General features: G+C 36.0%; 1 protein-coding gene across 10 annotated transcripts in view; it reads right to left on the bottom strand.

Annotated features, from left to right (window-relative positions):
• CCDC171 (coiled-coil domain containing 171) overlaps positions 1-18,104 on the bottom strand; it is a 173,714-nt gene that overhangs the window by 97,930 nt on the left and 57,680 nt on the right. For 9 of the 10 annotated variants that reach the window (XR_002433292.1, XR_002433293.1, XM_021380202.1 and 6 more), the window contains 5 exons: positions 14,583-14,686; positions 11,352-11,441; positions 9,227-9,427; positions 7,151-7,318; positions 5,040-5,228 (listed from right to left, as the gene is read on the bottom strand). Coding sequence is in view for 8 of the 10 variants with exons in the window: in XM_021380202.1 (XP_021235877.1) it covers positions 5,040-5,228; positions 7,151-7,318; positions 9,227-9,427; positions 11,352-11,441; positions 14,583-14,686 (752 nt within the window). In the remaining 2 variants the exon portion in view is untranslated. The remainder of the gene's footprint in view (positions 1-5,039; positions 5,229-7,150; positions 7,319-9,226; positions 9,428-11,351; positions 11,442-14,582; positions 14,687-18,104) is intronic. The other variant, XM_021380201.1, reaches the window with a different exon arrangement.

Here is an 18,104-nt window from a genome sequence, read left to right as displayed (position 1 = left end):
CAAACAGGAGAGACCTAATTTCTTCTGCCTCTTCAAATAAACACAAAAGGGGAAAAAATACACAAGCTATCCCTAGAATTGAAACAAAGTTTCCATGTTTCTGTAAAAAGGCAACCTAAACAGCTCAAAGTGTCTTTGACCAAATAAATATTTAATTAACTTTTGGATAGAGGAAGAAGCATTTTAACTTGATTCGGAAGACAAACAGAACACTCTCTCATGACCAAACTTACAGAAATTCCTCTTTAAGAGGAAGAAATGAAACAACAGCAGGTAAGCTTTGCAGATGCTTTGACAATACAGATGTTGAGAAAACAGCATTCATAAAACCTACTGGTATGTAAGACAATGAGTTTTATTAAAATACTTCCTGTAATACATAAGTAGAATAGATAACAGAACAATTTAATTACAAAATACAATTTAGAGGCCTCATTTGTCACTTGAACGCTCTAAAATGAAGTACGAACACGTACAACATTTTCAGAGCTACTGTTTTATTTAGAGTGTTTGATTTTTACAGGAAAAAAAAGGCTGGTAGCATGGCTGGAAGGAACTGAAAAGGTAAGCTGAATTTAGAAAACAACTTATGGTTTCTGGCCATTACAGGTGAAAGGCCAATGTCTGAGTAAACAAACTTGAAGTATGATCCCTATAGGGTTGTTAGGCAGCTATACTAACATTCAGTGCTCAGTCTAATTAAAGCTTACTTTTTTTTTTTTTATTTTTTATAAAGGGTAGCATTTAAATGCTTATAGTTATATGGGAATAAGCAAAAGTGAACAAGACAATCTCTGACTATGGATTTTTTTTAAAAAAAGAAATAATGTCTGATAATTAATTACAACTTCCACTTCATTATTTTTGAGACTTTCCTTGAAACTCAAATCCATAATTTTGAAAGAAATATGGAATACTCCTCCTAAACATTAGCAAGCCAAATTCCTTGGGTGCTTGAGTTCTGAGGGATTCCTGACTGGCTTACAAACTTGGTTAATTTTAAGAATCATTAACAACAAATTCAGACACCACTACCAACACAGTTTTATTCTTCTTGTTTCTGTGTCCTTACACTTTATTTTGGCAAGAAAACAGAACTGAAAGACAGAAATATAATGAAACATTTCAGAACATATTTGTGTATTTCAATTGTTCTATTTTTCTGTGTTAAAACACTGAATTTTGATATAGTTGCTAGATACCACAGCTTTTATCTAATTTGCCTAGTTTACCATAAAAGCAAAGTTCCTTAACAACCAAAAAAACCAAAATCCAATAAGATACATTTTTTTTTTTTATCCCTAGAGGACTTTTTCCCCCTTCCTCATTAGCAAACATCATATTTTTCTGTTGAAATTAACATTTTAAATTATGAGGGCTACTCTGAAAATAATGCCTCCTATTTTATTATGTTGGCACATGACATCAAAGGCAGATGTTGGTGGTATGGCAAGAGAGGTTGAACCTTCCCAACACTATTCCATTACATGTTCGTGCCAAGTGACAGATGGCAGCAGGCGGCAGTTTGACACAATGGCATCTGACACAGAAGTGCAGATGAAGCAAGTGTGTGTCACTGAATTCCTCCATGCAGAAAAAAATAGCACCCACTGGCATTCGTTGGTGCTTGCTGAACATTTACAGAGACCAAACAGTGGACGTGAGCACAGTGAGGTGGTGGGTGGTGCTTTTCAGCAGTGGCAAAACCATTGTGAAAGACAAGCAACATTCCGGATGGTCATGCACAGCTGTCACATCTCAGAATGAAGAATGGCTTGATCACCTCATTCACGCAAATCAACAAATTACAACCAGGGAACTGTGCTTAGTGCTAGAAATATCTGCTTCAATGCATTGGAAACAATGGTGGCAACACTGGAATATCACAAAATTTGGGCCAGGTGGGTCCCACAAATGCTCACACAGGAACAGAATGAACACCACCTGCAAGTTTGTCAGGACCTACTGAACAAATATGACACTGAATGTGACAGTGTCCTAGGTTGCATCATTACCAGTGACAAGAGCAGGATTCAAAGTGGCAGTCCTTGGAGTGGTGACATGTGTAATACTCATCAAAGAGAAAGTTCAAGACATAATCTTCAGCAGCTAAAGGGATATGCGCTGTCCTTCAGAACAGGAAAGTGGATCCTTCTGGATTTCCTGTGACCTGGACAAACCATCAACTCTGAATGCTACATCACAATGCTGGCAGCTCAAACTTCCAGAGTCAGGCCAGATCAGAAGATAACCTTTCTCTTGCAGCATGATAATGCCAGGCCCCAGACTGTGGAGCACAATGCCAGTCTTGACTGGACTGTCCTATCACACACACCATATAGTCTAGATTTGGAGCCTTCTACCTTCCATCTGTTTGGGCCAACGAAAGATGGACTGCACAGGCAACATTCTTCTAACACCACCACTGTCATAGCAGATGTGAAACAGTGGGTCACTTTCACTGGTGCAGATTTTTACAAGTGTGGTATGTAGGCTCTTGTTTATCACTGGCAAAAATACATAGCTAATGATGGTGACTATGTTGAAAAATAGTGTTTTGTAGCTGAGAATTTGGTCTTTCAAACAGTATTATTGTGCTCTCTGTATCTGTTGTGGTTTCCATGGAAATAAATAGGAGGAATTGCTTCTGGAGCAACCTACATAGTTACAGGATTTTTCTCTTAAAACATGTTTTTCTATCTGAGAATAAAACCCTCTTATTTTAAGTGACTGCCACAAGAAATGGGGACAGATTAATAAATGTCTGTACAACAAACAACAACTGCTAGATAAAATTCAGAGGACATTTCCTCTGAGACTGTGCATAGGCTAAATAATAATTTGTGTGAGGCTAAGGAAGAGGCATAGTAACATTTTCAAAGTGACACACTATCACATCAAGGGGACTGCTTTTTCTACATAAGGCAAGGAAAAATGATATTCATTTTAAGATCCATTGACCAAATATGGAAACCAGGAACAAAGCAGGGCACTATCTGTAGGAAAGTTTGTTTATTGCTGATCAGTGTTAAGGCAACTCTGAGAAATTCTGCCTTAGAGAAAAACAGGGAAACTGCCTTCAGGTTACATCATTCACCTGATCAACAACAATAGTTGTGAAGTAGAATCTACCAAAAACTACAGATCCTACCTTGAAGTCAGGGACCCTGAACAGTACTAGCTGGGGGCAGAAGCACTGGAAGGTATTACTGTCTCCATATTGCCACATCCCATTTTAATCAAAAAGAAACCTTTCAGAAAAGTCCCATTTCTCCACTTCAGTTCTAAGAAACTAAAACAACAATCTCCAAGATATTTTACTTATATTGCTGTGCAGTTACAGCTCTCAGATAAATTGATAAAGTCATGAATACACATCTAAGACACATCTGAATTGACAGTTCTCTATTTGCCTTCACATATGATTCCTACGGTAATAAGGCTACATTAGAGTATCTGCATAACTGATCCAGCACAGCAGCAATCTTCCAGACTAATATGGCTAACAGGATCAAAATGTAATAAGGAAAAGACAAGTCTCACAACAAACAGGCAGTCAGGTCTACAACAGTCCTAACTGCAGATATCCACTGAAGCCTATGGACCTCAAAAGATAAAAGTTTAATCAGTATTTGCAGGTCCAAAGTTGAAAGGCAGAAATTCAAAGGAAATTAGACTGTCGTGTTCCAAGACTGAAACTAAACGGTAAGGCATTCAAACTGGAACTTCAGAAAGAACAAAGATGCAATAAAGTTCATTTGAGTAAGCTGTGTATACAGATGCTGCACTGCCCAGCTTCCAACCCTATCAGTTTGTACACCTACATAACTTGCTTTAGAAAACATGCACAAATATTTCTAAGTGAAAGCATCTTAGAAACCCAGCAGTTCTTTACAGCAGGTCGACAGATACAGCACTTTCCAGAAGGCACGCTTAATGCATAGCCCACAACAAAGAGCCATGCTTTAAGTACACGGTCTTGCTACCTATACAAATGAGTTAAGAAAAATGGATCGTTCAAGCACCATCCCAAAGCGTGGTAAGGCACTTCACAATATACTACAGTTCTGAAACAGATTACACAGATCTTTGCTTCATGCAGCATCCACAGCATGTTGAAATCTAAACTGTGTAAGACCATTACTTCTTTTCTAAAAGAAAAAGTCATTTTCAAAATAAATCTTATTTCATAATCATTTGTCTTGTTAGCAATCTCATAACACTAAACTACAAGATACCAAGGGAACTCTAGATGCCACTTATTCCACTTAGATGGATATTTTTAGTATTGTCAATATCCTACAAGAAATGTCAAACTCTAGCGAGAAATATATCTACTGTGATTTCTTGGGAATGGACAAAAATCTTAAACTGCTTTGCCTAAAGAATGCTTCATAAATATAGTTTTCAGAGTGTGGACTTCCAAATCCAAAATCTGAGACAAACACATCATCCTTTTGACGAAGCATGTTTCATATGACAGTCACAAATATCAAGTCATTCCTGTATTTCCTTCCTTCCTGTATTTCACAACAACTTTAACTGAAACACATCTAAAGGGATGTGACTGTAAAGACAATCAACTGCAGTTATAGTCCTTTAATACTGCAGAAATCTACCACTGTAACTGCTAATTAAGTTCAGTATGTATACACCTCAATTTATCCCCACATGACACCATATCACCATTACTCTACAGTCTTTACAAAGCACGACACTGAAGAAGTAACTGCTGTACTACATGATTTCTAAAACAAGCAATTTAAATCTTACAGCTTTAGCATTCTGAAAAAAAAAGTCACTTGCAAATGCTAGACCGAAATAAACATTTTCTGGACCATTTTAATAGTCACTTGTTTCCTATTCCAAGCGAAATCAATACTAGCGTAGTTGCTGTATGGTGCAGTATTTTTTTAAAAATTATTTTTAAAATACACTAGAATTCCCATATAATCTGAAATTGGTTAGAAGCTCAAACTACTGAAATAGGCCATTAAATATTTACAAGGAAAAAAAATCAGAAGTTCACAGCACCATACCTGTGCCCTTGCATGAACTTCCCCAAGGAGATCTGAGTACTGCTGTTCCAGATACTTATTTTGTTTCTGCCAACAGCTTTCCTGTGCTTTCATCTGTTCAGCCATTTTGCTAATAGCATCTTCCTGGCTCTGCTGAAGCTCCTTCATAGTATCGGACTTGTTCTTACAAACATATTCTAAGTGAGATACCTGTGTGACAGGCATTTAAAAAGAAATGTTATCTCCCAACACACACAGCTTTTGACTTTAATTGTACATATTCATTTAAGCATGGACTCTTTCAGCATAAAATCTAAATTTTAAGTTCTTCAACATATTTATTAGAAGTAAAAAGCCTTTCACGACAGAACACTTTCTTGAATCTTGCAAGACATATGTTAGATAATGGTTTTTCTTTAGTTTCAGTCTGGCCATCTTTATTCTTTCTTGAAGATAACTGATGCCTTCTTTCTTGGAAATCTGAACTGGATATCTCCTTCTTACTTTGAAAAAAGAGCATTAAATCTTGCATTGCTAAATTTGTAATCCAGTCATACTAGTCCTCTAGTAGCTTGCAAGAACTGCAAGTAACAATGAAAAAAACAGTTCTTAATTTTATTTTTTGTTTTCTTAGAAAGCCAGGACTTTCCACATACTAAGCACGAAAACAACTGCAAGAAGCATACAGAAGATTTTTCTCAAAAGTAGCTCATTAGATTATGATGTGATTCCAGTGAGCACGAAGAGATTCGCTCTGTGATTTAACTTTGCAGCTCCCATGCAAAGTAAATGGAGGAATTAATCATGTTAGCAATAATCTCTAAATACATGCACATATATTTTGTTATGAAAGAGTATCAGCAATTATTTTTCAAACTGATCACATGACAGAGTGGAAGAAAAATGTTGTTCTCAGAAAGCAGGTAGACCACAGGTAGCAACTGCCCCAAATCCTTGAAACACTGATAAGTACATGATGAGAGCCCTACAGCCCTCTTAATAAATTGCAGCAAGCTTACTAAATTAAAAAGCTGAAAGAACAAGACACGCATATACCCAAAATCACTACCAACAATGTTCACTCCCTTCTCTTCCCTTCCATTTTCTTTCCTCCTCTGTTTTGAAATGAATATAGAAATGTTGCCTGTACAGCCAGTTTGCATACTCCAGAATTTATTCTAAACTATGTTTCTTTAGTAATTTTGATTGACTGTTAAGGTATTGACTGAATGATGGGAAGAGTCAGAATGATTTACTGCTAACTAGCCCTGTCCCTTACTCAAGTCAGAAGAGTGGTTACAATTCCAACAGATTAGAAAGTTCTGCTGCAGTAAAAACATGTCCAGAGCAATCGGGACCTAGAATCACTCTACTAGCCCATGTCAATCTAGGACTGACCTGACTGATGGAATCAGAACATGAACTGAAACTAAAGAGTGGCATATGTTAGTCAGCAGAGCCAGTTAAAGTCATTTTAAAATACTTTTTTTTTTCCTAAAAAAGTAGAGATGTCCATGAAGAAGGGCCATGTAAGCTTACTAATATTAAAGTCACTCAGAAAAGTACAGTTTCTTCCTTGAACAAATATTAGCATATACTGACATACTTTACAAAAATAACAATTTTCTATTGTATTTCTGAATGCAAATCATATGATCAAGAAGTTATAATTAAACAAAAGCACACTGGCACTTCTTCAAGTAGTATATCTGAATCTTAAGCACATAATTTAAAGATGATGTTCCTAAAGTAAGCGCATTTTGTTTCTGTTTTACGCTAAAATAAAAACTTGCTTTATTAGTGTAAATGACTACGTTCTTTGAATTGCTTCATCAGTAAGATTAATTTATTTTCTTTTAATTAGGTCCCTGTGGCTAATATTGGCTAGTACTATTAGCATGTCCTGCACAGAAAGTGGAGCTTAGAGACTTCATACAGACTTCAGTCACATTTACATGCCCACAGCAATGGCATCAAACTGAGTTGTAGACAAGCCATAATTAATGGTATTGAATTATTAACGTCCAAATTCTTTTTGAAATAAGATGAATGTCAGTCCTTTTTAATGATACTGTGATGTGGACAAATGTCACTGAATTTAATAGAGGTAGCTGGTGCCTAAGGACACTTACCTTCTCATTAGCCCCACTGAGGTCTAAGATCAGGGCATCAACATTCTCCTGTAAGACTGCACAAAGCTCAGACCAAGAGAATCTATCTAGGATGCCTTCTGGTTCTTTTATAAGCACACATCCAGCTACCAAATGCTGGTACAAGCCATGGAGGAAGGTTAGCTTCTCCTGAGACAAAAACAAAAATCAACTGTTACCTATGAACCGTGTTAGAATCCAAAGAGATGCATCACACTTGTAGTAACACATATTAAAAAAATATACCAAACACATAAAAGCTCATTCCAAAACCCTCTCAATGGCAATGTCATTAATATTTGCAGTGAAGCATATTCAAGTTAGCATAAGAACACAGTTTGTACAACATTTGTGTGATTAGAAATACCATATAAATATTGAAAGCTCAGTTTTGCAGTGCTCATAACCAATACAACCTAACACTGCTAAAAATTTCAGTGCTATTAGTAACATGGGTGATGAAATTGCATTTAACACTTTCAGGTGCATTCAAGCCATACTCACTTCCAATATATCTGCATAGCACACAGAAAGCAGTCTCATGGCTGAGCAGCACAAAACACCATTCAAACAACTGACACTACATTCCTTCAAAAACTTCTTTCGTGTGGAACACGAAAAACCAAATAGTTAGACAAAGCAGACTTACAGCTTCATCAGCTAAATTTCACAACCCACATCTCCCTCATTTATACTGATTTTAGTCAGTGATTTGATATATAATAAATCCTCATTAGAAACAAAAGCAGACAACGGAAATTCCAGGCTTCATCCTCTTAGTACATGTATGCAACTTAGCAGCCTTCATTATGAAAACAATAGAAAGCTGTACCTCAATAACCACAAGAAACACAGCCTTTTTTCAAAGTCAATAAACCAGTGGAAAGGTTCCCATTGTTCTTCAAGGGCCCTGGATGAGCCTTTAAATGGAGGAACTGTGGACAACTGAGCTGAGGGACTATGGTTTTTTCTGACTCTTTTCCATTGCACTTCAGTGCATTTTCTCACAATTATTTCATGGTGAAATAAGGCCAAAGAAAAAAAAAGTAGTTTAGTTTGTTTTAACTTCATTTCTGGCAGACCCTTTAACTCCCCAAGGAAACTGCGGTGTGCCACCATCACTGCATTTTTGCTTGAGCTGTGATAAACCAAGGATAATAACTACAAATTTGGCATGAAAATAAGGGATCCCAGGACCTCAAATCAATTCACACATGTTGAACGGAACCACAGTGCAGTAGACCTGCTGACTTTACAATATAACCAGGCTTCTAGTTTCCTTCACTTTAATCATTATCTGATGTGTATAACAATTCCAGCTGCTTCATGTGGACACTATTTAAATACCAGACTGCTGGAGAGGTGGAAAGAATGTTTCGTTTTCACTCAATTGGCATGCACATTTAAATTTGTGGAAGTAATGAGCTCAATATGCACAACAATGATTAGAAAAATCACTGCTATTGCTAGTACAGAACTACTTTACAGGGTGAAAGAAAGCAAGAAAATTCACATCTGTAACCAAATACAAGGAGATGGAGAAAAAAGTTTGAAATAAAAATTTTTGAAGCAATTCACTTACAGTACACCGCAACGAACTAACAGGTTGCAAATAAGAATTTTCATGTTTTGTGTCAGGCAGGCAAAATTACCTCAATTTCACATTTCCTAACTATCAATTGTTAGGTTAATCAGTAATTAACAACACGTGAAGACAACACTACTGTATGTTCCAGTGCATAGAATATTTCCACTAACTTTCAAGTTGAAAGAAAGAAAAAAAATGTTCATCAGGTATAGCTGTTTAAATAAACTCAGTTGTTCAAAAATTCAAAATACTGGAAGAGTTAAGATAATAGTTCCAATACAGATAGAAGGAGAAAGAACATATCCTGAGATCTGGTAGATATTAAATACATATTTCAGAATACATATCTTAAAATCATATTTTGAGGACAAATCTGTTAAGTCTAAAGGCAACCATCTGATGTATGTTAATGTATAAAGTTGAGATTAAATAAAGACTCCTTTTGACAGTCATCTTGTCTGTGGTAATACCTCCATATCCTTCTGGTAAGCCCTGGTAAGCTTCTGGATTTCATTTTCAGATTCTGTGGCACGTACTTTCTCCTCCTCCCAGCACTGCTGCACATTCTGTAGTTCCATTTGTAAAGTTCCTATTAAAGCCGCTCTGTCTGCACACTCAGTATGCAGATGATTTAACTCTTTATTGGCATCAGCCAGCTTATCCTGAGCTTCCTGTAGAAGAGAGGCACAGAACAGAAAGGCTGGTAAGAACTTTGCTCCATGAAACATTACATTACTCCAGAGCTCTGCAGTTGAAGACTCTAGGCTGATATCACTCTACCTACACCTTGCTAATAACAGATTTTCAAAGTTGACATAACTTTGAACCAGACAACATCAGAAAGGTATCTCTGAAAGTTAAAAGCACCACAGTATGATGACATTTCCTTTTGAATTCAGAATTTCTCTCTCCAAATGAGAATGGAAAAATCATGAACATAAATTATCCTCTGCAGAGTGGATTGCTCTTAAAGACACTGAAAAGATACATTACTTTCAGAAGTAAATCTCTGATCTATTACAGGCAGGTTGGTGGACAACATGAACAGCTACTGTGAACAACTATATTCTTTAATGTATGGAAAAAATAATAGTAATTTGAGGAGTCCCTTTGGAGATGTGATCATGAAAACAAATTATTCAACAGAAATAGTATGTATAATAACTAATAATAATAGTAATAATAATAGTAATACTAATAGGTTACATTAAGTATCTTCACGTTACCAATACCAAAACTCATAAATGAAGAATTTATTAAATTATGCCTTTTAAGGTAAAATATTGCTGACATGGAGTGAATAAATACACACGCTTCCCGTTCCTACAAGCCCTGGACTTCCAGAACTGCTACAGGTTGTTAAAACATTGTTTTTCTTATGAGAAAGGAAAGCATCGTTTATTTTCTATAAGACCATAGCTGCTTATACAGGAAATATAAAAGACAATTCAGTAGACAATGTCAACTTTTCTTCTTAATGAAAATATTTAAAGATTAAAGCACTGGCAAATTCCTAACAAATATTTATTGAATTTTATTACCAATGATTTAAAGAAATTTTTGTACTGCATACAAAGCATGCGTTTAGCAAACTCAGTTTTTGCATGAAGAATACACGTACCTGTGGCAGTGCATCAGGAAAAAAAAAGCACCTAAGATTTTAAAATATCTTATAACAGAAGAAGAAATCTTAAGTGTCCTGAACATAAAGCAACTAGTAAAGGAAGAACCAATTAAAAGAAAAGAGACCATGTTCAAGTATAAGCTAATAAAAGATTCAATGTGTGTTGCAGAAATATCTGCTTCTAAACTGAACTGGTAAAGCAGAATATCCCCAGCCAAAGAATCTGAGAAACATGGGGAGTAAAGACATTTTATTTTGGCAGTAATATAATACTCTGTCAGCTGGGAGATTAAATTTAACCATGACCTCAGGACTTCCTCAGTCCCTTGGCCACTGATGTAACCAGAGACAGGACATTACAAAAGTGGTATGTCAGTCAAAAACAGAAACAAAAACAAAAAAACAAACAAACAAAAAAAAAACACCTTCTTATTCAGAAAGTAAAGAAAAGAGCTCTAAAATGAGTTCTGAAGTGCTTTTAGCAGTTCCCAGGTACATCTTACTATAACCGATTTTGGACTGCACATTGACTTGATACTTCATACGTACATTAACATGTCTGATAAACGAAAATTAGGGAAGGACATCTTTAATAAAATGTTCATTCATGTCAGCAGAGGTAATTGAATAATTTCTTTCCTAACTTTAAGTTTTCTTGAGAAAAGTAGATACAATTAGTTAAGAAAAAAAATACTGACATTCACTTCAATATAAAACAATACTTTAGAAATTGATAAATAAGATTTCAAATTATTTCAGAAGTGAAATCATTGGAATGCTCAGTTGTGTGGACTCAGGTGGCAGCCAGGATAAGGCAGAATAACTTCACACTAGCTTGCAAGGTAATTAGTCTGCTTAACAGAATACAGTGACGCAGAGACTTATTCTGATAAAATAAAATGAAAACTTAAATTCAGACAGATACTAATTGCAGAAGTTTCAAATTCAGTGTTAAGTTCATTAAACCATACCTTAAGGTCTTGACTTAAAACATACATTTTGTCTTTGGATATCTCAAGCTCTTTTGTTGTGTTTTCACACAAAGTGTTCATTTTCTCAAGCTGTGAAAAATATGAAGGTCAAAGAGACTTTTAGAGAAAAGCTATATAATCACTTGAATATAAAGGAAAAAATTTTTATAATAAATTTGTTTTCAATTCCTTTTACAACATTTATGCTTTCTACAACCTAAATAATATGCCATTAAAAGAACTGAAAGCTCTTTCACAGTGATTTAAGATAAATAGCAGTGGTTAAAATCCCAAACTGAGCCCATTATTAACTTTCCCATCTCAAAACATCTGAAAAAGAAACAAGGACTCAGAAGTGTGTTTGAAATGTAATAAATTCAGATTATGATTTAGGGAGTGGTTTCAGAAAAAAAGTTCTCAGAGTCAGCGGCCTTCTGCATAAGGTGTCCAGGTACAGAGTAGTCTCCACTATTTACTAAGGGCAGCATAGTACTCACATAACCAGAAGAAGTAGCAATGTTCTGAAGAGAGGCACAATAACTAGTGAACAGTTTGGGGTATTAGAAGCAACCTACCTCAGAGGTAGGTTGTGACCAGTATGTATACTAGCTTCATTCTCCTCTTTCAGAAACATCACTATAATCTGTGCTACAAGATGGTTAGTAATACATATGTCTGAAATTAAGCATCAAATAGATATGTACTATAGTAAAGGTTACTGCTCACACTTAAGCACTCAGAAGCAACTCAGAAGTCATAGAATCATAGAATCATAGAATGGCTTGGGTTGAAAAGGACCTCAAAGATCATCAAGTCTCAACTCCCCTGCCAAGTGCAGGGTCGCCAACCACTAGACCAGGCTGCCCAGAGCCACGTCCAGTCTGGCCTTGAATGCCTCCAGGGATGGGGCATCCACAATCTCCCTGGGCAACCTGTTCCAGTGCATCACCACCCTCTGTGTGAAAAAATTCCTCCTAATATCTAACCTAAATCTCCCCTGTCTCAGCTTAAAACCATTCCCCCTTGTCCTATCGCTATCCACCCTCACAAACAATCGATCCCCCTCCTGTTTATACGCTCCCTTCAAGTATTGGAAGGCCACAATGAGGTCTCCCTGGAGCCTTCAAATATCCCATTCACAAAATTCACAAATTATTCTGGAACCTATATTTTTGTTCAATCTCAGATAAGGAGATTGGGCAAAACACTAAGAAGTAACTACAGTAAATTACAGAATGCAGTCATTTTATTAGTTTAGCAGCCTTTTCTCTTCCCAAATCTATTCTAGCCTCTGCACTATACAGAAAGTCAAAAGCTTATTTTCTGTCAAAATCAAAACACATGTACACCTTTCAGTCACACTACCAAAGCAGACCATTTAATCTAACATTTAACACACTAAGCTAAAGGTGACAAATGCCAAGTCTATCAGCGTATTTCACATATACACACAGATTAAGATTATATGAATAATTTCATCAATATATGTGATCATGTTGGAAATCTCACTATAAAAATAACTGCTACGCAATTATTCAAAACTAAACCCTAAGTGATGCATATTAAAACATCCTATTTTATTGCACAATGCCCTCTATAGTATCTCTTAGTTTTATTGTATTATAGGGAACAGTTTTATTACTAAACATATCCAACATACAAATAGCCAATAGCATTGTTATCTATGGGGGCAGGGACAATGAAAAAGGACAGAGCGCTGCCCTTTCTGTGTACAGTGAAGGTGCTCAGTGATCTCTGGCTCCATATGACAACTTCAGGGTCAGTCACATGCAGTCCTACTGGGAAGTCTTGTGGCAGGTCATCAGTTGGTCCTGCTCTGCTTGCGATTTATTTTCCTTGACAGTTCATTCTTCTTTCTGTCAGAATACTCACTTTGCTTTCTTAGCAGCCACCCCCTTGGTCTCCCCACTGCTGTCTCTGGCACAGTTTCACAACAAAGCACATCACTAAGCCAAAGCCTGCTGAGTCGACTTCTCAGCTGTGCTGCATATCACGTGACATTCCTCCTCCCAAATAACAATTCGCTGTGGGTAATATGTTCCTAGTTACTCTGCAGCTCCCAGACTTGGGTCTCAGAAGAGTTTCATAATGACTGTACACATCAGTTCTCTTATCTCACTGGGAGAGACCTAACTGTGCTTGCTGTTTACAAAAGTATAATTGTTTCCATGGTTACTTATTTTTGCACCCATTGAACAAACTCAAAGGTATTCCAGGATACCAGGCTTTTTCCAAGAAGAAGGGCAAAGATGATACAGTTTTGTTTTTAACATGGTGAATGCACAGCAAGACTATGTATGTGTAAAAACAAAAGACGAAACTTAGGAATGAAAAATCACTATTGCCATTTTTACAGTCTTGTTGCACCTTCATCTTCTGTATTTGCCAACTTAATCCAAAGATAAGCTAATTACAGTTTTGTACAAAAAAGCTTTAACAGAGTGTACTTAACTTCTCTCTACAGCCTTTAAAGCCACAAACTCATAAAACATTTAAACCCAAGAGGATTAATTTAATCACATTAGCAATACAAATGAGAAAATAAATGCAAGATTGTGACTTTTCAGACAGTGAAATAAAAGGTCAGCAGAATTCCATGAAAAGTATTCTTTTTTTTTTTTTCAAGGATAAGACTCACAAAACTGAAATGCAGCAATTGTCATCTTAGATATCTTAATGAAAGTACTGTCAAGGTAACAGTTTACTTGAAAAGACTGCAGGAAATCACCAAAAACTAGAGACTTCATAATAAACTCACTAATCTCAGCAAATTATGCCACTTCAAAAATATACAACAGGGTGCATATTTGCATAGCTGATATCAAAGTCTGTTGAGGCTCAAGTGGTATTTAGGAGTACTGTGGTATACACTGCCCACCAAACTCTTACACTCTCTTTTAACCAAAATCATAGATATTCAAGAACAATCTCCATTATTGTTTATTAAAAATAATAAGACCAACAGATTTAAAAAAAACCCACATGGAAAAAGCAAAAAAAAAAAAGACCTTCTTTTTCCTTTTCCTCCCAAATGTAAGTGAAACTTTACTGTAAGGCAAGCTTAGAGAAATAGTAGTGACAGAGACTATTTCTTTTAGTATATGTGAAGCTGTCAACATTCCCTCTCTTCTGACCTTTGTTACAAGCAAAGCACATGTACTGCTGCAGGCCGAAGGCAATACATATAGAGCCAAACAGTGCAAGTGTTACCTCATTAGACGCGTCTTCCAGCTTGTTCTGGTAAGCTGTCAAGGTACACCTCAAAGTCTCAAGGACAGAGAAGCCTGACGGTTTATCTTTGTCCTCACAAGTGCCTAAAGAAAAATACAGAATAAAAATTAAGCCCATAAAGCCACAGAGAAAAAACTACTCACACTAGATGAGAGGTATTAAAATTAGTTAGGGCTTCAATGACAGTACAAAACACTGAACAGCAGTGTTGTTGTCGACAAGAGATAAAGCTGGATAGCCATACTTTCATAATAAATACAGCTGAAAGATATTTGTATAAAAGCTTTAATACAAGATACAGGACTGTAAATTCTGAGTTACTTTTTTACCTAATGTATTTGGTATGCAGTCTCATATAGAAGTTCTACAGTGGTCAAATCTCTGTTATTCAGTCACACCAGCCAACATTAAAACCACACAACAACACACTTTGAAAAACAAGTTGCCTGAAAGTTTAGTACGTTACACTTTTCTTGACATTATTCCACTGTTATGACTAAGCATGTAAATTACAATGCAGTACTTCATTTACTCAAAGCTTTACTGAGCCAAAGATCAGATGACTGTTATGCTTGGACAGGTCTTAAAAACCTTTTAAATGATCTTGAATTTCATTCCAAAGGAAAGAATAAAAAATATATATATTATCTGTCTGCAGAGTCCTACATAATGTTTCAATTATAAATCTTCAAGTTGATATATCCATCATACACACACACTATAGTTACTTTTTAAACCTTTAGACAGAGAATTCTGATCTGGTGGCCTTAATTAGGGACTTACAAACAAGTCTGAACATTCCAAAATCTCCAATACAATGCGCTAAGAAAGCAAAACAACACTACAGTGATAAAGAGGTCGCAAGATGTCAGCTGATATTAAACTTCCATGAACAAACTTTCTCATTTTTTCTGGTGCTACAGCAAAATAGCAGATTATTGGCAAATTCCTCTTCTCAGATTTGTTTATATTAGTATGCAACACTTATAAACCTATTTTGTAACAGATAGTAATATATTTTCCTCAAGCTTTAAAGTTAAGCATGTACAGGGTTTATTCATTACCCACTGTAAGAACATGTTGAGGTGATCCTACTGCACAGAAAAGAATTACTATCCTTTCATTCTTCTAGCTCCAATTAGTCTGCAGTGCACAACTACCATCAACTTATAATAATGCCTGCTAAGTCAATCTAGGGGTTGCCTTTCACTCTATTTTTCACCAAGCTCTATACAACATATCTCAACATATCTAAAGTCCAAACCTGTAACGCTGTCCTTGAAATGTACCTTTCCACGATCTTAATTTATTCAGGGTGGCTCATAAAGTCAAATAAGGCACTAAACCCTAAGCCTTTTTGTTGGGTTGGTCACAGTCCTCCATAAAATTCTGTCAGTCAGTGAAGGTGTCCTCACAGATTTGAAAGTTGTTGGATTTTTTTTTGTTAAGAATACTATGGCTAGTGTTTCCTAATGATATTCTATTTGACGTATTATACAAAAATGATTTATTCTGTAGACTACACATAACACACCTACAGATAAGACACTGTAGTCAATGGCCTTTCTGAAATTTTAAGTTTTAGATCAATTACGCACTTATGTCACACTTTAACATCAAGAAGCATAGAATATGGCTGAGTACTATCCAGATTGGACACTAAAATTTCTTGTCAATTTGCTAGCCAGTTGTTACTGCCAAAGTCACATCTAGAAAAACAAAAGTAGATTTGTAAATTTTCTTTCAGTCATGGGAGCAAGGTCTGCTCTACAGCATAAAAGCAAATTTAGAAAGAATGGACATTTCAAGCACAGAATGCTTCTCTGTAATATCAGGTACCTTCAGCAGACAGGTACTTATTGCAGCTTCTAAAGGCCTATAGAATCAAGGAAAAGCCAGATCCTTTCAGTGGAAGTCCCTAAACCAATCTTGAGTTCTGGAACAGATAACAAAATGTTACCTTTAAAATCAGCATAAGAAAAAATAATAAAATCTGGCCTTTTGTTACCATAGCTAAAGCAAGGGGTGCCCAGGACTCCAGTCCTGTCGCCTAAGACTTCTATTACCCACTGTAGGAACATTTTGCACTGATTCAACTGCACAGGGGAAAAAAAAAAAAAAAAAAAAAAAAGAGGTATTATTCTTCCATATTTCTCACTCCAAAGAAGCTGTAATACACAGTTATCATCAATTTAAAATAATACTCATTGAGTCAGTCTAGGGGTTGTCTTCCAATACGTACTTTTCAATGAGCCCTCCAAATAATTTATCTTCTTTTCTGAAGCCCCAGCCTGAAACGCCGAGCCTGAAATATGCCTCTGAACTCTCTTAATTTACATCATGGCTGCCAAAAACAGACTTTTGCCAGTAAACGTTCTATCCTGACATTCCTTGCCTTTACTGAAACCCTACTTTCTAGGCAGCTCAGCCTGCCAATAGAAATACCAGATTCCACCTTCCTCCATAAGCTGAAAACAAGCCTACACCTCCAATACTGGCCAAAATTTGTCTGCTTCTACACAACTTTGCAGGAGACATGCAATATAATCCAAATGTCATTATCATACTGGCCCTTCTTCAGCAATGAAGGATTAAAAAACAATATGTGAAGCATTAGTCCAGTAACATATAAGAGTTTCAGGGAAGAATTTTGAGAAGATGCCAGGTTCTATCGGACTCTGACAGGAGATAAATAGGTGAGTATATTTTTTAAAACTACTTCTTCAGACTTTCTACCGACTCAAGAAGTTAACACTCCTACCTCTTTATAGTCAGTTCACTTTCTGGTTTTCCTTAGATTAATTCAACTACAATTTTTTTTGGCCTGAAATTAAGACAAACTTCACTAGGCACAAGTCCTACAGTTGAATAACTACAAAATGCAACAAACTGACAGGGACAAACTGTTACCATGCAAATTGGCCAGCAAGAGTAACAACCCTGAACAATGTTTAAGAAGGCCACTTAAAAAGAGGAATATATAGGCTTATGCTTCTTCTTTTGGAACATATAAAGAAAAAATGACTTTTCAAAATACTTTTTTCTCAGTCTAACAAATATGAAGTCTCCTTTTTCCAGCGTAGCTCAAAAAGCATCACAACTATCAGCACTTATACGGAGTGGCTGAACTCTTAATATTGACAGATATTTAAGTAAAACTTTCAACCACTTGAGATGGAAGTTTAAAAATTGCAGCAGAAAGACAGACTTCTCAACAAACTGTGGCTCATGTAGTACTAATTTCCCACTTCTGTCAATTGGACTACAGCAATTTATTGAAGATTTTCACTTTTATTGATATCAAGGTATTTCCATTTCAAAAAAGCAATTAAAAAAAATGAAATAATTTTTTACATAATAAATTCATAAGTACAATACATAGGGTAATGGCATTAAAAATGTAAGTTTCACACCCTGAAGCATAGTGAACATGTAGAACAAATATCCTAGTCAACATCCATTTCTCTTTAAACAAGCTCTTTCAAAGTTTACTTTAAACAA

This window comes from Numida meleagris, chromosome Z (genome assembly GCF_002078875.1).
Source record: "Numida meleagris isolate 19003 breed g44 Domestic line chromosome Z, NumMel1.0, whole genome shotgun sequence".
NCBI lineage: Eukaryota > Metazoa > Chordata > Aves > Galliformes > Numididae > Numida > Numida meleagris.
This window is presented reverse-complemented; position numbering and strand designations above follow the sequence as displayed.